The 20664-nt window shown below is 40.6% G+C and overlaps 1 protein-coding gene across 5 annotated transcripts in view; it reads left to right on the top strand.

The window, feature by feature from the left end:
- Tmem135 (transmembrane protein 135) overlaps positions 1 to 19427 on the top strand; it is a 273477-nt gene extending 254050 nt beyond the window's left edge. For 4 of the 5 annotated variants that reach the window (XM_039105814.2, XM_039105818.2, XM_039105799.2 and 1 more), the window contains 8 exons: positions 1051 to 1197; positions 3433 to 3502; positions 8353 to 8520; positions 11042 to 11105; positions 11930 to 12006; positions 14877 to 14975; positions 15736 to 15803; positions 17438 to 19390. In XM_039105814.2, the coding sequence (XP_038961742.1) occupies positions 1051 to 1197; positions 3433 to 3502; positions 8353 to 8520; positions 11042 to 11105; positions 11930 to 12006; positions 14877 to 14975; positions 15736 to 15803; positions 17438 to 17570 (826 nt within the window). In that variant the 3' untranslated portion in view covers positions 17571 to 19390. Of the gene's footprint in view, positions 1 to 1050; positions 1198 to 3432; positions 3503 to 8352; positions 8521 to 11041; positions 11106 to 11929; positions 12007 to 14876; positions 14976 to 15735; positions 15804 to 17437 lie in introns of all 5 variants that reach the window. The other variant, NM_001013896.1, reaches the window with a different exon arrangement.
- Positions 19428 to 20664: the final 1237 nt, after the last annotated feature.

Genomic DNA, 20664 nt, shown 5'->3' with positions numbered 1-20664 from the left:
GATTCTTGCCATGTAGTTAGAAACAGCTGTGAAACTTCGGAGACTGCTCCCTTCCCCAGTGTTATCTGATGGCAAGACCATTTTCAATTGCATTGTTTTGACGAATGGTCATCTCTTCTGTGTTTGATTTTTCCAAAGAAAAATAAGTAGGTTGACATAAAAATAGCAATAACACAGTTTAAAATTTCTAAGGAAATATGAGGATACCACTGTTTTACTGGGTACCTAAAGTTCTTTCACATGCAAGTGACTTTTCCTAGTGCCACTGCTTAACAGTAAAATGCCAGTGAGGGTGCATTGAAACCACAGAATCCAATTACTCCGTAAGTGGAAAGAAGGCTTATTTGGGGAATTTTGATGCTGTGATGGCTATCCCCGGTATGTAGGTGGGAAAGCCTTGGCTTTAAAAGGAGCAGGTAGCTCTCAGAGGGAGTCTGAAGTGTAGAGTAGCGTGGAGAAAGTTTGTAGTCAGGAAAGACTGGACCCTTGGTCTGAGTTACAGTTAAGTGCTAGTAGGGAGCTGGATGCCCCATTGCTGGAGTGTAGGGGACATAAGGGCAATAGTCACTCGTCCTGACAGATGGGAGGTCATTGCTTCACGAGGGTCTGAGGAATGCCCCGTAAGCTTTTGTTTGTCCACTAGCAATCTCTGTTTACTTGGTCAGAATCCAGTGAAACCAGCCATTTTGGGGTTTGAGGTCACAAATCCCAAATATTTTAGCCTAACTGTTTGGACATAACAGCGATCTGGTATAAACTTAGTTTCATTCTGAATGAGAAACTATATTATGATTGATGATGAGAAATTATAATTATTATTGACCTGCTTCTCTTGAAAATTTAAAGCATGTAATGCCTTTAAAAATGTCCTAGGTTAAAGATTGCCTTGTAGAAGTCCTGTAGTATATTGTAGTTGATTAATTTGATTCAGAAATAACCACCATGTCAAATAAATTCTTTTTTAGAGTATAATATTTTATGTAAGTTGTTAAACAGATTTTTTTTTTCCCTGAGGGTTGAAGATGACTAACACCATGCTCTGTCCTTCAGGTTTATTGTAGGGAAGGAAGAAATTCCCACACACTCTTACTCACCGGAGACAGCATATGCAAAAGTGGAGCAGAAGAGGGAGAAGCACAGGGGGACGACGAGAGCGATGAGTCTAATTGCTCTGGTTCGCAGTCTCGTGGACTCCATGTGAGTGCTCTGTCCCGTGTTTCACTTATCCCTGTCTAGTGGTCGCTGTGCATGCTAAGGCCTCTTTTTTCTCTTAAGGAAATGATGTTACTCTTTTGTTCCAGGCAATGACTATACCTAGAGTTTATAGAGTACACAGAATGGCAAAGGACTGCTGCTCATTCTTTCTCATTGGGTGCCGCATCATTACATGCCTTTAAAATAGAGTTTGTGGAATTGGAACCATTTTCTGTTCCTTCTGGGCAGAGTTAAGAAGGCTATAAAGGGAGGAGTCGGGAGACGCTGGCTCATGCTCAGTGGGAAAGAGAGCAAGTGCTGAGAGAACCAGGATGACACAGGAGCAGGGGCAGGCTTCAAGTAAAGGGTGTTTCCCAGCAGTGACAGTATTTTGTGCTCTGTGACAAAATATTTATTTGTATATTATACAGAAAAATAAATCTTTACATCCTGAATATTCATGTTCGTGTTACCACAGGCATTTAATAAACTAAGTGCAAAGGTTTGCAGTTCTGCCATCAGCTGTGGAGCAGTCATGGCAGTGATGTGTCAGAGCAGACTGAGTGTGTCTGCCTGCCTTCCACTATCCTTTGCCTTCACCAGCTCTGCGTCTTTGGGAAAAATGAGTAAAATGCCATTCTTCATAAATCCTTGTCATTACCTGGGGCTGGCACTTGCAAAGCTATTTGCTGGACTGTGTAGGCACAGGTGCTACCACATTTGGCCAACCTCCTCTTCTTAATCTGCGTATCAGTCTGTACTGCAAACAGAAGTGGGGGCAAACAAAGCGTAAAGGGCAGAAACAGGTTTGACAGTGACCTCAAGCAAGTGCAAAAACCGGTTTGGGTTGCCTGAGTGAAGAAGCATGTAGTTTCCCCTTAACGGAAGTGACCGAGTGTAGTAAGAGGCACATGAGAGGATGAAGGTGCATGGCTTGTGAGGGCCGGTGCTGGCTCAGTCATGGCAGGCCTTGCCCCAGCAGCTGCACCCAGTCCACTCAGGTAAAAATATTTGAGGATTATACAGAAGCAACACTGAAAGGATGAGAGTAGCTTTCTAGGACACTGGAATCCATTCTGGGCAACCAAGGAAAGCTCGCATGACAATACTGATGACTTTGGTACTTGGCTGGCGAAGTAGTTCTGGTAGTAAAACCTGACCTGTGATAGTTTGCACAAGGCAGGCGGACTTCTCTGTAGCTCACCTCTGTTCAAGCTCCCAGCTTTAATCACTCAGCACTTCCCCATGCCAGATATGGCGTAGCATTGCCATGACATAAGTCTGGTGCCGTCGTGGTTGGCCAGGACAAGCTGTCTGTAATCCGGCTGCAGTGCAAAGATTGGTTGCTGAGAGGTCTTGCTGGAGTTAGCCCAGGGCTGGAGAGAGTCAGAGCTGCTCTACAAGCTGCTGCTACACCCAGGGAACAGCTTATGCGCTCCCTCTGCAGAAACACTTAACTGCCTGGATGAAGTCATGTGACTGCTGACTTTGGAACTCGAGCCCTTCCAAAAAAAAAAAAATGATGGCTGTTTAGATACATGTTCATTTACTTACATTTTTATGCCGAGGGTGCTTGAGGGGTCTTAGACTCAGTATCCCACACGAACAGTAGTCCTCGCAGAAATGTTTGTATGAAACTCCAGACTGTAAGTGGTTTACGGTTAAGTCACAAATAACCTTTGAGTTCCCACATGATTCCTATTTCCATATTTATTTTAATAACTGAATTTTGAATTCTGACTCTTTATCACGTTTCTTTTCCAGATGTTTCCTCTCAAATATAATTAAGTATAAATTCCTATAACCTGAACACATTCTCAGGATTTTGTTTAAGTACTGACTTCACGGATGATTTATGATCATCATACTCTGTAACAAGAGATTTAAAGCTCCTAAAATTTGGTGGTGTATATGGACAGTGTAGCCATATTTTTCATATTTAGTCACAAATAATTGACAGTATTGTCTTCTGTTTGAACTGAGATCACATGTTTTGTACAAGGTGTTACTGACAAAATCAAAGCAACACTCTTAGCTTTGCTTCTGTGGGTCATGAGAAAGCTGTAACCATTTGAGGGGGAAGTGGGATCTTTTTCTCCTTCACTGGTGAGAAAATGTTAAATAGGTTTTCAGCACACTCATGCACAGTATACACACATGCATGCACAGGCACACCCAGACATGCATACATGTGCACACATACTTTAATTATAATTAGTGTTGTCTCTGTGGTTTTAGATGCAAGCATGGACCACGGCACAGATGCTGCAAGCATTATGAAGACAACTGCATCTCCTACTGTATTAAAGTGAGTTTCTAAAGGCCTCTCCCTGATTATTGTCAACTGTTGCTGCTTTATATCCAAGGAATATTTCTGTAGTAATTTCTAAGTAAATAGAAAAGTCCACATTCACTCTGCTGCCATGTAATTGGTATTTGACTCAGATTACGTCTCTGATGATGCCTTGCTGACTAGAGATGCCTGGAGATCAGCATTAAGGGAGTTAACCGTGCCCATTCACACAAATTCCCTATTCTCCAGGGCTATTCTCTTGGGTAATTTTGCAAAACTACACTCCTCGTCTCCTGACTTGTCTCTCATCACTAGCTCTGGAAAGAGCGTCTGGGGCAGTTGGCACCATCTGCTGCAAGTCCCTCAGTTGATGGTGTTCACGATCCCAGTGCTTTTAAAAAGTCACTTCTTACAAGGTCTGATTTTTTTCTTCTTTTTCTTTTTTTTGGTGGGGGGAGATTAGTTGATAATAGCCTCAGATGTTCAGTACCCTCTGCATGGTTATGGAGAACTTAGGTACTATCCCACATCAGCGCTTATAAGTGTAATGCCAAGGCTCAGTGTCGGTAGTGACATTACTCCAACTTTGTACTCATCTTGGAATTCTCAGGGCCATGTCTAGGGTTAATAACAGTGGAGTACATTTTCCTTGTGCAGTGTCCAGATTTGATTTCCTGCCTCATTTTCAAAGTGGCAACAACAAATAAACCAGTATCTACTGGTGTGTAAAGTTGGGGATTGTGTCTGACAGCACAGTGAGTGTACAAGGGGAGAGTTCAGGAAGGCTGTGGGGAGGTGAAACTGAGCATTTTATTGGGAAAAAAAATGAGAGTTGACAAGCAGTCAGAGACATAGTGACTCTTTGACATGCATTCTAGTGCTAAGGACTTAGCAATTCATGGAATATGCTGAACTGTTGGAGACACATGGGAGAGGAGTTTACACTAAGAAAATACTTGGGCTGGAGAGATGAGATGGCTCAGTGGTTAAGAGCACTGACTGCTCTCTCAGAGGTCTGGAATTCAGTTCCCACCAACCACATGGTGACTCACAACCATCTGTAATGAGATCTGGTGTCCTCTTCTGGTGACTCTGAAGACAGCGAGAGTGTACTCACACACATAAAATAAACATCTTTTTTTCCCCCTTTATATATTTCTTTTGTTCACTTTTTTTTTTGGTTTTTTTTATTAATTTTTTTTATTAACTTGAGTATTTCTTATTTACATTTCGAGTGTTATTCCCTTTCCTGGTTTCTGGGCAAACATCCCCCTAATCCCTCCCCCTACCCTTCTTTATGGGTGTTCCCCTCCCCATCCTCCCCCCATTGCTGCCCTCCCCCCAACAATCACGTTCACTGGGGGTTCAGTCGTAGCAGGACCAAGGGCTTCCCCTAACACTGGTGCTCTTACTAGGATATTTATTGCTACCTATGAGGTCAGAGTCCAGGGTCAGTCCATGTATAGTCTTTAGGTAGTGGCTTAGTCCCTGGAAGCTCTAATTGCTTGGCATTGTTGTACATATGGGGTCTCGAGCCCCTTCAAGCTCTTCCAGTTCTTTCTCTGATTCCTTCAACGGGGGTCCTGTTCTCAATTCAGTGGTTTGCTGCTGGCATTCGCCTCTCTGTTTGCTGTATTCTGGCTGTGTCTCTCGGGAGAGATCTACATCTGCCTCCTGTCGGCCTGCACTTCTTTGCTTTATCCATCTTGTCTAATTGGGTGGCTGTATATGTTTGGGCCACATGTGGGGCAGGCTCTGAATGGGTGTTCCTTCTGTGTCTGTTTTAATCTTTGCCTCTCTCTTCCCTGCCAAGGGTATTCTTGTTCCCCTTTTAAAGAAGGAGTGAAGCATTCACATTTTGATCATCCGTCTTGAGTTTCATGTGTTCTATGCATCTAGGGTAATTCAAGCATTTGGGCTAATAGCCACTTATCAATGAGTGCATACCATGTGTGTCTTTCTGTGATTGGGTTACCTCACTCAGGATGATATTTTCCAGTTCCAACCATTTGCCTATGAATTTCATAAAGACATTGTTTTTGATAGCTGAGTAATATTCCATTGTGTAGATGTACCACATTTTCTGTATCCATTCCTCTGTTGAAGGGCATCTGGGTTCTTTCCAGCTTCTGGGTATTATAAATAAGGCTGCTATGAACATAGTGGAGCACGTGTCTTTTTTATATGTTGGGGCATATTTGGGTATATGCCCAAGAGAGGTATATCTGGGTCCTCTGGTAGTTCAATGTCCAATTTTCTGAGGAATCTCCAGACTGATTTCCAGAATGGTTGTACCAGTCTGCAATCCCACCAACAATGGAGGAGTGTTCCTCTTTCTCCGCATCCTCGCCAGCATCTGCTGTCACCTGAGTTTTTGATCTTAGCCATTCTCACTGGTGTGAGGTGAAATCTCAGGGTTGTTTTGATTTGCATTTCCCTTATGACTAAAGATGTTGAACATTTCTTTAGGTGTTTCTCAGCCATTCGGCATTCCTCAGCTGTGAATTCTTTGTTTAGCTCTGAACCCCATTTTTTAATAGGGTTATTTGTCTCCCTGCGGTCTAACTTCTTGAGTTCTTTGTATATTTTGGATATAAGGCCTCTATCTGTTGTAGGATTGGTAAAGATCTTTTCCCAATCTGTTGGTTGCCGTTTTGTCCTAACCACAGTGTCCTTTGCCTTACAGAAGCTTTGCAGTTTTATGAGATCCCATTTGTCGATTCTTGATCTTAGAGCATAAGCCATTGGTGTTTTGTTCAGGAAATTTTTTCCAGTGCCCATGTGTTCCAGATGCTTCCCTAGTTTTTCTTCTATTAGTTTGAGTGTATCTGGTTTGATGTGGAGGTCCTTGATCCACTTGGACTTAAGCTTTGTACAGGGTGATAAGCATGGATCGATCTACATTCTTCTAACATGTTGACCTCCAGTTGAACCAGCACCATTTGCTGAAAATGCTATCTTTTTTCCATTGGATGGTTTTGGCTCATTTGTCAAAAATCAAGTGACCATAGGTGTGTGGGTTCATTTCTGGGTCTTCAATTCTATTCCATTGGTCTATCTATCTGTCTCTGTACCAATACCATGCAGTTTTTATCACTATTGCTCTGTAATACTGCTTGAGTTCAGGGATAGTGTTTCCCCCTGAAATCCTTTTATTGTTGAGGACAGTTTTAGCTATTCTGGGTTTTTTGTTATTCCAGATGAATTTGCAAATTGTTCTGTCTAACTCTTTGAAGAATTGGATTGGTATTTTGATGGGGATTGCATTGAATCTGTAGATCGCTTTTGGTAGAATGGCCATTTTTACTATATTAATCCTGCCGATCCATGAGCATGGGAGATCTTTCCATCTTCTGAGGACTTCTTCAATTTCTTTCTTCAGTGTCTTGAAGTTCTTATTGTACAGATCTATAAAATAAAAATCTTAAAAAAAAGAAATCCTTAGTGTCTTTTGCTCGTTTTGGGTTATCTTTGTAGCCTTGGCTGTCTGAATGCTCACTGTGTACATGTTGAGCTCACAGAGATCTGCTTGCCTCTGCTTCTGCTTCCTGAGTCCTTGGATTAAAGACTAAAATACTGAAATTTTAACAAGCTGTATCTCATGGTGGAGCTTTGAGTACACCATGGTAGGCTACAACCCTGAGTAGATAGTCACATTAATTACATTCTTCTTAGCTCACTCTGCTCTCAGCTGTCTTCATAGGGTCCTGTTACTGCCTGCTTCTGTATTGGCTCTGTGCTCTCTGTCCAAACTGAGTGGCATGTTTTCATGATAGCATCTTCTCTTTGAATTCACTTAAATGTCTCAGTGTCAGTAGCTTTTCTTTACTGTCCAATCTAATACAAGGCTCTTTAGTGGTCAGTACTTCTTGTAACACCTTATAATTTTTAACTGTTATATTACTTTACTCACTTGCTTTCTCTTCCCATATAAAATTGTAAAGCTCCACAAAGGCAAGACTTGCCTGCCATGTCCCCCACAGCCTTGCAATCCCAGTATATAATAGATAGCCAGCAAATACTGTCTGAATACATGGAGGGGTAATGGAAGGTCTTCAAAATGTATTGATCTTATCTTTTGAAAACTGGATGAAAAAATTAGTCTGTTTGCTATTCCTGAGTCACTAACATAGTGTTGTGGAGATAAAAGGACTGTCGTAGTATTGAAAATATTCTGGGCAGTTCCAGTGAGGCAAACTCATGGGAATTCACAAATGATTGACTTATTTCATGTCCATGGTTTCACCATGTTTTAGAAAAATCAATCCCTACTTTCTTGTAGCAATTCAGTTTTTCTTTTTATTTTTTCTGGAAAAGAAAATTGAAATTGGAAAATGCAAGCTTGACTTTTTGGAACTTAGCATAGAGGCCAAGGTCCCAGGTCTTTCCTCATTGCCGTGGGGCTGAGACAAGGAGAGTGGGAAGGCAGTGCTGAATGTCTTCAAGCTCAGTTCCTTCAGTTCCTCATGTTAGCTTCATCCAGTTACCTGGATAGAGTTCCCATCTCCTAGGAATGTCCTTTAACTTGGTTCCTTAAAAAATATATATACACACATATATATACATACACACATACATATACATATGTATATATACATACATATATACACACATATACATACATATGCACACACATATATATATATACACATATGTATATATACACATATGTGTGTGATATATCAGAGCCCCAGACAGTGAACTTATCTTACATTATAAAACAAAGCATGCTTGTACTGATGATTAGACAGTTTTCTATTGAAATTTCCTGAGGAAGATGACTCTGTTTTGGAATTTCCATGCTTGTATTTCTAAAATCCTGTGGTTATTGTCAAAAGAATGTAAAGAGGTGGAATTGTTTCTAGGGCTTCATCAGGATGTTCAGCGTGGGTTACTTGATCCAGTGCTGTCTCCGGATCCCTTCTGCATTTAGGCATCTGTTTACAGAACCATCCCGGCTCCTCTCTCTCTTCTACAACAAAGAAAACTTCCAGCTGGGTGCTTTTCTTGGATCTTTTGTTAGTATATACAAGGTAAGTTAATCAAAAAAGAGGAAAGTGAGAAGTAAGTAAGGCAGGGGTGGAGAAATTGCTCTGCAGTTAAGAGCACTTGCTGGCTGCTCTTCCGGAATTCCTTGGTTGGGTTCACAGTACCTACATGGTAGGTCACAGCCATTGTAACTTCATTTCCAGGAGATCTGGTGCCCTTTTCTGGCCTTCATAGTCACCAGACACACACACATATGTGACATACACGTACATACATGCATCCACACATGTAGGCAAAAGTCATACACATAAAGTAATAAATACTTAATAAGATAAATGAATGGCATGGCTATTGTTAGAATAAGATGTGGTCTGATTCGGCTATTGCTTCATTGGTGGTATGTTCTGGAGTATTCCTACCTATCTTGGTATCACCAAGGATATATAATATATTATGCATTCAGGTGGGAGAAGTTTGTTTAGAATTTTACTTAATATGCTTGACCTTATACCCATATTGCATTTTTTTCCCCAGAGACTTAATTTCTTTAGTTTTCAGCACATAGGCATTCTAGGAAAATGTGTATTTCCTAAGCAAATTCTAATAATATTCCAAATTTCTAGAACACATTACAGTTTGGTAACAGTTTAGTACACTGATGGCAAAATTTGGCTAACACTGAATGGTCTTCTCTTGTGACCCATGAGCTGCAGGCTGTTACCCTTTGTCCACTCAGTTTCTGTCGTGTTATGTAAAGCAGTGAGTCCTCATCACTTCATTCTGCCATCGCCTGTAGCATGTGCTTTAAATGTCTCCACATGCCAGTAAGCCCCTCAGCACATGTATAAGATCATCCTTGACACGGAACATTGCAATGTTGACTAATGGTCTGCCGTTTAGTGGAGACACTAATGTGTTACTCATTATACTGAAGTGTTTCGCTATCTAAATTTTAGTTTATGTATTTAAATTCAGATTGTAAGTGATAAATTGTTTACTTATGAATGCGTTTTTAATTTTTCAATTTCCTTTATTTTCATCTTTAAAATTGGATTTTTTTCAGGCTATAATTGGTTCCCTCCCACATTGAGATACGATCTTACTGTGTAGCCCAAACTGGCCTTGAATTCCCACCAATCGCCCTGATCAGTTTAGGGATTATGCATGTGAACTACCATGATTTAATTATGGTGTCTAGACTGTTTACATTTTAGCTGTGTCAGTGTGGTTTATTTAAGGTCTCTATAATTCTTGTTAGTTGTTTTCTATTTCATTTTCTTCCTTGTTACTCCTTCTATATTGTGGCTCGTTTATTTTTATTGGTTTCATATTATTGTTCCTGCTGACCTATCTTTAGTATTTATTGTTGTAACTTAGTGATCTCCTTAACATTCAGAATATTTGCTTTTTACTTATCTGCTCAACATTAAATAGTATCATCACTTAACATATAATGTGAAAATATTGCACTGTACACTACACCAAATTCCTTTTTGGCCTTTGTGCTATGTGTTTATCTTTAAAATGTTCAAAACTCCACAGCACATTGTTTATATTTTGCTTCATAGTCATCTTGTTCTTTAAAAAGCCAGAGAGTGAGGGTTGTAGTCTTTGGACCATGTGACTTCTAACACAGCCACTAAGCTGTGTTTTCATGGTGAGATGGCAGCTGTAGGCAAGCTGTCTACGTGAGCGAGACTGTGTTCCAGGAGAACTTACCATGTCATAGTACAATTTCATAGAATTCTTAGAACATAAATATTTTATTATTTCCATGTAAAATTATCAGTGTTGTTTTTGTTATTGTTATTAAAAGAACTTTAAAAACTGGCACAATAACACATACTTCTAGTTACAGCTACTCTGGAGCTTGAAGCAGAAAGATTGATTGAACTTAGAAGTTCTAGAAAACTCTGGCAACATAGCCAGGCCTGCTGTGAAACAGAACCTAAACACAGACACAAACCAAAGTGAGGGTTACCTCCCAAGCCATAGGAAGCCACACGACGGCCATTTTTAGCTAAAAAGCCATCATCTGCTGGCTCTTGCTTTGGCTGACTGGAGATAAGGGACTCATGTCTTCTAAATTTACCCCCTTTTTCCATTTTCCAGCACTCTTCATTTCTTCTTATAGAGCTGAGCTTTTGCTTAGCATCACCTTTTTTGGCTGAGGAATGACCTTCCTTGTAGTCTGCTGCAGGTGAATTGTCTCTTTCATTGGCACTGCTGAGAACCAGCGTCTGTGGGGCCAGTGTCCAGACTTGACAGATGAGTAATTTCTCCAGCTCTTTCGCTTTGTTAAGAGGGAAATGCCTCTTGCCTCCAGGTCCTGTCTTTAGAGGTACATTCATGGGCAGGCTTTTGAAAAGCTGCGCGACAGTGTGACATGTGATCTCCCTAAGTGTACCCAGGGCTGAAAGTGGACTTCCCAGACGGGGGTCCAGCTTGTCTCACATAGGATCCGGTTGCTGAGAGAATCACTCAGTGCAGTTTTTGTTCTGGTACATTTTTTTTCCTCCTCAGGAATACTGTAACCAAGCTCATTGTGTTTCTTCCTTAATACAGGGCACAAGTTGTTTCCTCCGCTGGATCAGGAACCTGGATGATGAGCTGCATGCTATTGTGGCTGGTAAGTTAGTGATCAAAAGAATGCCCATTGTTGGAGCGTTGGTGGCAGGATGAGGAGCAAGCCATCCAGTTTTGTTTCTTCCTGCATTATAATCGTGTCTCTGCTGACGCATCCATCTGTATGGGAAGTTACATGGGTCGGGCAAGCTTACTGTCCGGTGTCCTGAGTTGGCAGTGTAATAACTCGAGTTGTCATGATTGCCAGAAATCTTAGAGGCTGTGACGTAAGAGTACCCAAAGACTTGTTTAGACAATTATATAAAATTTATTAACACGAAGTCCAGTTAGAATTCTTTAAAAATCTATTTTTGCTACTGGAAAATATTTAAATTGTTAAAAGGCCCTCCATTATTTTATAAACGTAAAAGTGAAAGATTATTTTCTAGGGTGAAATGTATGTAGTACTTGTTAGCTTAGTCTCTAGGATTCCAGCCCCAGGCCCCTAGTCTTCCACATTTATAGTGAAGGTGATGCTGTGCAGTAGTGGAGAGTGACTGAAAATAATGAGCTGTCATGAAAACAGATGACCTTTAAAGTAGTGTTGGGCAAGACCACCACAGATCTTTGAGTTGGGGTTTCTTTCTTGTTAAAAGGAACTTACACTATTTATTCTCCACTGGAAGATCATTGTTTCTACTTTTAAAACACCACTTAACAATGTATCACTGCACTCTAGTATCATTGGGCTTGTTACTGTTCTTGTGGTCTTTTTTCCAACAAAAGGAAAATGAAAGCAAAATTTTTCCTATTTAAGAGAATTAACATTTCTGATGACTTAACCACAAAGAGATAATTTGCAATCTGATGTGTTCCTTGTCATTTCAGGGTTTTTGGCAGGTGTGTCGATGATGTTTTATAAAAGCACAACAATTTCCATGTACCTAGCTTCCAAGCTGGTGGAGGTAAGCACAGACCTTATGCCTGAGAAGTTCCCAAGCACACAGCCTTTATAGGTGGTGGGTAACTGTTTCAGTTGCAAGAATAAACTGCTACCAAAGCAAGCTCTGGTTCCAGCCGGGCACTGGCAGTCAGTTCCTCACTTAGGTTTATTCTCCTTTACACAAACACATAGTGTAAGCGGTCCAGAGTGCGCCATGCACGTGAGCAAGCACCAGCATCTAGACCGTGTCTCTCACCTGTGCTCTGCCACCCCACATGCCACACTGTGTCTTTTCACCTATACAGATTCAGGAGGAATTCGTCTTAAAAGAAAACCAATCGTTCTGCCACCACATTTCTCTTTATATTTTAAAAGCCCACGAGTGATTAGTCTTCATCTCCTGTGAATAGCTCCCCTGTTTGTGCAGTCCTCTATTTGGGCCACTGAAAGGCCGCTTTAATTTGTGTAGTTACCCCCTTTCCTCTCCCTCCAGTAGGTGTTCTCTCCCTCTTCTCCTTCGTCTCTGCTCCATTTCTTTGATGTTTAACTCCTGTCTTGCCTGTAAACCATTAACTAGATCGAAAAGCTCCCATTTAACCCTTATTTTCCCTGGAGTGGGTAGGGGAGTGCCATGTGTGTGCTTATTCTGTTGTATCATGTTCAGAGGTGTCTGCTTGTCTTTTTGTTAGCTTCGAGCATAGACGGGGCCAACTGGAGGCCTCTGGCTGACACTCTGAGTAGGTGTCAGTCATCATCACTCAGCCTCACTAGTTCATTGAGTCACAGAGTGCTGCAGAGGCTCAAGTGTGGACCCCAGCACCGGAAGGTAGAGGCAGGAGGTTGGGAGCTCAAGGCCAAGTATACCCTAGACATAGGGTGAAACTAGATGTCAGCCAAGCAGTGTGATGCTTCTCTGTTATTGTCTCATCAACTTATATTTGTTTCTAGAAAAAAAAACTGGCCTGTACAGTGTAAAATGGATGACACTTTAATGAGAAAAGCATTGGTCATCTGGCTTAGTTTGTGAAATGAATTTAAATGGTGTACTGGTAGCCTCTTTCCCATGGTTGAAGTTAGTTTCCGTTAGAATGCTCTACCCTGCTCTACCACCGTGTAGTGAATTGACTGCATTGTCAGCTTTCCATTGCTGTGGCAGCTGTGTGAGGTAGAGAATTTTTGAAGAGAGAAAGGTTATTCTGGCTTGTGCTTGGTAGGCTTTAGTCTATTCTAACCAGCCATTCCTTTGGCGGTTTGTCATGTGGGGAGGGGGTGGGGCACAGCTGCTTACTTTACAGCTGGGAATGAACTGGGGCGGGGGGCGTTTCCTAGTGTCCTCTTCCAAGGAATTCCTCCAGTAACCAGAGGTCTCCATACAGGGTGGACTGGCTGCATAACACTTCCTCCCAGTAACAGCACTCTGGGACAATCTGTTAATATTTGGGTCTTTGAGGGACATTTTAGACACAAACTTTGCATTGTATAAATGTTTTCTTGGAACTGAAGAATAAAATGTGTTCTGTGCTCTGATTATTATAGTCGGGGCTAGCGAGCTTATGATGCATGCAATAGGGCTCCTGCCCTTCACTGACCTAAAATGTGGTTTAGTACATGTGTTTAGTGTGATATTTAGGAGCCCAAGTATCGAAAGATTATAAGATAACTTCCATTTAACATCTCTGTGATGCTATTCACCTATTATACTATTTCTTCAACATGAGTATATCTGCCTTATAATAATTGCCTTTCATGTTATTTTGGAAATAATGATAAATAAAGCAAATTGTACCTCTGTATATACTTGATAGGTTTTCCAGTATAGGCAATTTCTGTTCTGTGTCTCTTGCAAGCGTCCATGGGCGTCCGTACATGTGTATGTGTGTGTGTGTGTGTGTGTGTGTGTGTGTGTGTGTGTGTGTGTGAGAGAGAGAGAGAGAGAGAGAGAGAGAGAGAGAGAGAGAGAAAGAGAAGCGCACACAAGTGAGCTGCCTCCCCAAAGCTTCCTCCAGACACTCTCTGAAACATGAAACAGTCCCTAGAAACACAGCTGCATCATGCATGTGTTATGTCATGGTCCTCTCTAACATAGCTGTTGGTTTTATGTATGTTGAAGTGTACTCATCCTGCGAGTTTACTGCCATCCTGTGACAAGCTATAACCCAGAGCACAGCACTAGGGAACTTTGAGAGCAACTTGAGACACAAATGCTTGGCTTTTTGTATCTCAGTGAAAATTTGATAGAATTCTGTTTTTTAAATTTAATTTACTAGTTAATTTTATTGTATCATTAATGTATTGATCTATGATAATTTTGAGCTTAAAAATGAGATAGTTTGAGAAACATTACAAATAAATCTTAAAAGTTCTCCTTGATTATATTTTCTTTGTTCCCTGGGAGAGCCAAATAACATATAGTGAATAATTTACATTTCTATAAATATCACATGTAGTTATGCCTCTCTCACAGGTTTTACCAGAGTGCAGGGCGTGTGTCTACTAGGTTTATATTTTATTCATTTTAAATTCCTCGCTCCTAACGTGCTCATCGTTGTTCACATTAGGAATAAAGAAGTCTAATACAAGGAAAGAAGTGCTTAAGCATTTACAAAAGCATCCAAAACAAAAATGACATCAGTGCAACAGCAATAAAGAACTGTTCAGTTTCACACGCAAAAGCATCACTGCTCAAAGCTGGAGTTTTGTCATGAAGGAATGAAGGACAGGAAAGGCTAACTTAGGACTCTGTCGTGGAAGATGTGACTGATTGCGATTTAGAGGAAATGAAGGGATTCGGGAGGTAGAAACTGGACTTGCAGAACCCTCTACTGAGTTCTGTTTTAATACTGCTCAGTGTTTAAATGTGGTCTAAGCTCTTGCCTTACGCTTCATTTTCAGACAATGTACTTCAAGGGCATCGAGGCTGGAAAGGTTCCCTATTTCCCTCAAGCAGATACTATCATCTACTCCATCTCCACAGCGATTTGTTTCCATGCAGTAAGTGCAGCTCTGAAGAGGACAGAGAAGTTTCTATTTCTATGTTATATAAGTCAGTGATGGAAGGGTGAGGGTGGGCTGAGTCTGAGCCTAGCACCTCCCCTTCTTAGTGGTTTGTTTTCTCAGCAGAAGAGCTTGCATGTGTCAAAGCACTGAACGTGTTAATGGGCCAGGCCCTGCTTGAAGTGCAGACAATATTTATGTCTAAGTAGAATACGAGAATGGGTGAATCATAGCCCTATATGGCAGGGAGAGCACTCTGATGTGAGCCTTCCTGGAGAAAAGCTGCCTTAAGAATATGCACGGGTGCCCTGGAGACACTCCAGCGTCCCTCAGGAAGGAGAAGGAGAAGGAGAAGCAAGTCTGAGCTCTCTGGGTTTTGTATTATCTTTTTTTTTTTCTGTCTCTGTGTTAAAGGCCATTGCTGAGTTTGGTCATAGGGGGAGCTTTGACTTGCGTTTGCTTACAATGATGGTGTCAGCATGAAGCTCAGTAAAGTCAAATATCAGCTCTCTAATGGGCACTCATGCTTCCTGATAAAGATGGCTATTCACTGATTATCCTCTCAAAAGCAACATGTCTACTTGAAAGCATATTGACAAAGATAGATTCTTGAGAGTGACTTTAACATAAAAGCATATCTTTCCTCACTAAAATTTTAAAAATGCAGCAAAACAAAGATAGAGATAAGAACTACTATACTGCTTGAGACAGCATTGTTGGTGTTTACTAAAATAAATGTCCAATTGAATAATCTTAGGCTGTTATGGAAGTTCAGAACTTGCGACCATCGTACTGGAAGTTCCTTTTAAGGCTCACCAAGGGCAGGTAAGTGACCAAGTTGATTTCAATGTCTATAACAAATTAATAACTTCTGTAAGGATATTAGACATTTTAAATAGTCTAGATTAATATGCTCACCTGCTAATACAGTTTGTCAGTAATTAGATAATCAGCACTTAATCTTATCTGTAAATCTTTAAACTCTTCTTGTTTACTTAAAATCTCCAGTTCAAGTTGGGAATGCAGCTCAGTGGCAAATTTGCCTAGTTGTGCAAGGGCCAGCTCTTCTCCATGACCCCAGGGCCAGGTCCTTTGCCTTTAATCTCAGTTGAGGTCTTTTGAAGATTTTGACCTAAAAGAAATAGGCTGACAGAGTTGGATTTTAATTGTGGTTACTTTTACTAACGAAATATACTTACTCAAACAATCTTATATTTATTTTGTTTATTAATGAAATAATCTATACAACCATATTCTGTTCTATGTGCTGAGAGATTACCTGACACTAGGTAATACACTTATTAAAAAAGGTGCATTTGACTCGTAATTCTTGTAACTGGAAAGTCAAAGCAGTCCATCAACAGGCTTCCATCTTGGATTTTGGTATATCGATTCTGGCCAGTGATTTGGAATCAATTTCAATCTTCTATCTTCTCCAAAAAGAAAATGATCATGAATAAGAAGGGAGACCTACAATTCTTCCCCCAAATCTTCTATAAGAGTCCTCAATCTCTATCCAAAGTTTGGCTAGGGGCCACCCTCTCAGAGGAGGAAGAGGAGATGGAGGATGGTCTCTGGGGAGCGGGAACCAAGGGGACAACATTTAGAATATAAATAAATACTAAATATATAAACATACACATACATACATACAAACATCAATCAGTCAATCTTTTTTTTTTAAAGTGGGACCTTAAAAGGTCTATCCTATGTACCAACTAAAACTGTTCTTAACATGCTTTATCTCTAGGGTTGGATGATGGTTAATATAAGGTATTTTTTTTAATCACTACATCTTTTTAGTGTGTTTGTGTCCATGTGTGTGTACAGCAGAGTTTATAGAACAGCTCGTAGGAGTCAGTCAGGTCTCTCTTTCTATGATGTGGGTTCTAGGCATGGTAATCATATCAGACATATAGCAACAAGTGCCCTCACCTACTGAGTCATCTTGCCCCTCCATGAGGGTAATGTTTACTGTTTTATTAGTTCTCTTTTACTCTTTAATCATTAGCTATTTGCATATTTGGATTGTTCTGTTCTTACTGCGAGACATTAAGGCCTCAGGTATGAGAGCGGTTGCACTTAACTTCCTTGCCTTGTTGCTAAGTATTAAATGGTTCCTTGTTTCCTCAGTATTCTGTGATTTCATTCATCAGAAAAATATTGGTTAGTCAAGTTTTCTATTTGAAGCCATCTAATGTATAGAGCACTAGATGTGTTTGAAATACTAATTGGGGGCTGTGTTTTGCCCTGGGGATTATCTTTTAAAAGATAATCCTGGACAGTGACCCTTGGTCATTGGGCTACCCGTATAACATTGGAAACTGCCACTGAGTTTCAGGGCTTTTGCCTTGCCAACCCTACCTGACTTGGCATTTCCTGAATGCCAAGTCAGAGGAATTGACTGATTTCTTTCATGAATGCCTTTATCAGTTTCTGTACTGTGTTCTCTTTCACAGGTTTGCACTCATGAACAGAAAAGCCCTGGATGTGTTTGGTACTGGTGCATCTAGAGAATTTCACAACTTCATCCCCAGACTAGACCCACGATACACAGTTGTCACACCAGAGCTGCCCATAGACTTTTCCTGAAGACGACTGTAACTTATTGACTGTCTCACCATTTTCTCCTGAAGAGTTAATTATGTTCAACACAGAAGGGGCCCAAGCTGAACCTCAGTGTTATGTCAACGAGAGATGCTTTTTCTTTCTTTCCATACCAATCAGAAATACAGAAGCTTTTTAGAAAGGCGTTGCTTAATAATTAAGCTTCCTCTGTAGCCAGAATCTCATTCTGGATCATGTAGTGTTGACAACATTATGATATATTGTTGATTAAATTATGTCCACAAAGAATATTGAATAATCTATGTAGAAATATAATAAGAAGAGTATACTTAAAAATTACTTTAAAAGATGTCTTTAGTTCATTCCAATAGAATTCTTGGTCAAAACTAAGAATATTTCTTCACTTTAGGATTTGCAGAGGATCACGGATGTGTGGATTCTGTCTGTGATTTTTATGCTTTTGAATGGATTTCTGTAGCTGTGGGGTGTTGGATATGGGGAGAAACCTCTGTGGGCATTGCTGCTTTACTGTGGAGCAATGTGGAGGAAGTGGCCATTCTTATTTCAGGGATACAAACATGGGTTTCAGACCATTTGGGCCAATGTCATGGTGGTACCCATACTCTTGTGCAGCTGACAGTCCTGTCTGCCTTCGTGACCAGACGGGCTGTTGGGCAGCCTAGTGACCTTACATGCTAGTAGCAGGTTAGGAGCAAATGGAAACTGATATGTGCTGCAGTAAGGAATCTCTGTGTCCACAGGAGTGTTACACTTGAATATTGTCAAGCAGACAACTTAGAACCCAGCCTTTACACCGCAGGCGTAGTGCGTTTATTTCCACCACAATGACTGTGCTCTCTGTAGCTCGGCGTGAATGCCATTGATGTTTTAGAAAGGGTTAATATCCTATGGAACAAAAGAGCTTTGGGCCAGTTTGACAGTTGGTGCCCTCTCTAATGCCTCCCCTAAATGGGATGTTTTATGTCTAAAAATGTGAAAACACAGTGATTGTTGGGAGTTCGTCTCTCGCTAAGTGGATTCCTGTTCATTGACCAGTTTACTCTGGAGTTAGGGACAACAGACAGTTGGTGCTGATTATAGAAGCAGTCCTGGACAGCTAGCTGTCTGAAATATGATCACTTGGGTTTTCTGGGGAAAGTTGTACTTTTCTAAGTTAATATAGAAGTCTAAAGTGGTTGTGATGTCTACAGTTAATGTAATATATAGGAATTATCTTTAAATATATAATTTTGTTGCTAAAAAGGTGTCAGGCCATTGTAAGTTATGCAGTAGACCTTGTGTTAGGACAGGAATTACAACCCAGACATTAAAAATACTTAATCTCCCATATTCAGTTGCATCAGCACTTGTATTTCTATGTAATCCTATCCTTGGTTGTTATGGTAAATTGAATCCCTACAGAGAGACAGACTCTAGTGCCATCATGTAACAGAACCACTTTAGTTTGGTCAGAATTCACATTGTAATTAGCTTCTAGCGTGGACTTACCTACTTGGTAATACTGTTGAAGGGTCATTTGGTTTTGGACTTCAACACCGATTAATTAATACAGTTTTAGGTTGTTATTCACTGGAATTGAATTGATGATTAGTACTGTGTTTACTTTTGAAAATGAAGTATTAAAGCACTGAGAACACCTGGCTACATGTACCTCATTTTCTCCTCTCAGATTTTATGTCTGCTGCATTTTTCTTGTCAGGTTAAAAAAAAATCTATTTTAAGCCATAAGTCATTCTTTTCATTGACATTAAAAGACTGTGATAATGATTAATCCTATTGAAATGTACTTAAAAAATGTTTAGTAAAATCCTGCTGGTCAAAAAGATGCATTTCTATGAGAGATATATTTTTAACAAATTACATCGTGTCTTTGTTTTCTGTAAAATGTAATGAGAAACAACTGCCCTGAAGTAGAATACAGCAGTGAGTGCACAGCTCGGAAGGATAGCTCACGGACTTCAGTGACAGATTGAGAAATACAGTTTTGAGGAGAGTTTGCTCAAGCAAACAAGAAGAAAACTTGGTGTTTCTAAAGACAACCAGTGTCTTTCTACCTCTAACTAATCAGGTATTGGCTGACAGCTCCCTGTCAACATAAATAAAGGCAAAGAGATCTCTCCATTCCAAAACAGGTTTTTATTTCCATTTTGGTTTTTCTGTTCATGAAATTATGTCCTCAGCCAGCTTCTACCAGAATGGAATATCAGAAGTGATAGCCTTTGGTCTTCCCAGTATCTTCATGCAGAGTGAACAGCAGTGCACTTGGAGCAGCCATGTAACGATCATTTCATGTGTTAGTAAAGCTCTAGAGCTGGCCCCAAATAAACGTGAGTTTGAGGCTCAGAAGTTATGTTGGGTCTCTCTGATTCTTCCCACCTTTTCACCAGATAGTCCATTGTGATACTCACTTCTGAACACTCCCTGATCTTATCATCTTTTGTCCTAAAAGCTGTGTTTGGCTCAGTGCTTTTAAAGGTAACTCAAAACTACAACTGACTTCTGAGATCAAGATAAACAGCGTCTCGGCCTCGATACAGTGCACACACTAAGACTTTAGCATGACAGAGAGGGCATCACATGTAGCTGCAATGAATGTGAATGGTGATACTCGACACTGAGATACACGACACGGAGAGAAAGCCTGTTACTTCTACCTGAAGGAAAGAATCCACCCTGGGCCTGAAGTTGTCCTTTGGCCCTGTGCTATGTTCTTTCTGTGTCTGCTTCACTGCTGTTTGCTTCTCTTTACTTGTCACTTTTCCTGCCCCTCTTCTTCCTTTCTCTTCCCCTCACCTTTCTTCTCCTCCTATCCCATTCCTCTCGTTTCTCCTCCCTCTTAGCCTTACTGCCTTTGTGTGTGTGTGTGTGTGTGTGTGTGTGTGTGATGGCCTGGGGTTTTGTGCTAGGCAGGTTCTGTACCATGGAGCTTTCAGAATCATCATCCCTGACAACTGCCTCCCCTTTCCCCCTTTTCTGCTTGCTGATGTTAGTTTTTGCCTCTTTGGCTCAAGGACTGTAGTGAGATCTTTGGTGTTCAACTGATTCAGTGTAGGAATAGACATTTCTGGACACAGTTTTTAAAATAGCTCTTCACCTC

This window comes from Rattus norvegicus, chromosome 1 (genome assembly GCF_036323735.1).
Source record: "Rattus norvegicus strain BN/NHsdMcwi chromosome 1, GRCr8, whole genome shotgun sequence".
Classification (NCBI taxonomy): domain Eukaryota; kingdom Metazoa; phylum Chordata; class Mammalia; order Rodentia; family Muridae; genus Rattus; species Rattus norvegicus.
The sequence above is the reverse complement of the archived record's forward strand: the minus strand, read 5'-3'. Positions and strand labels throughout refer to the sequence as shown.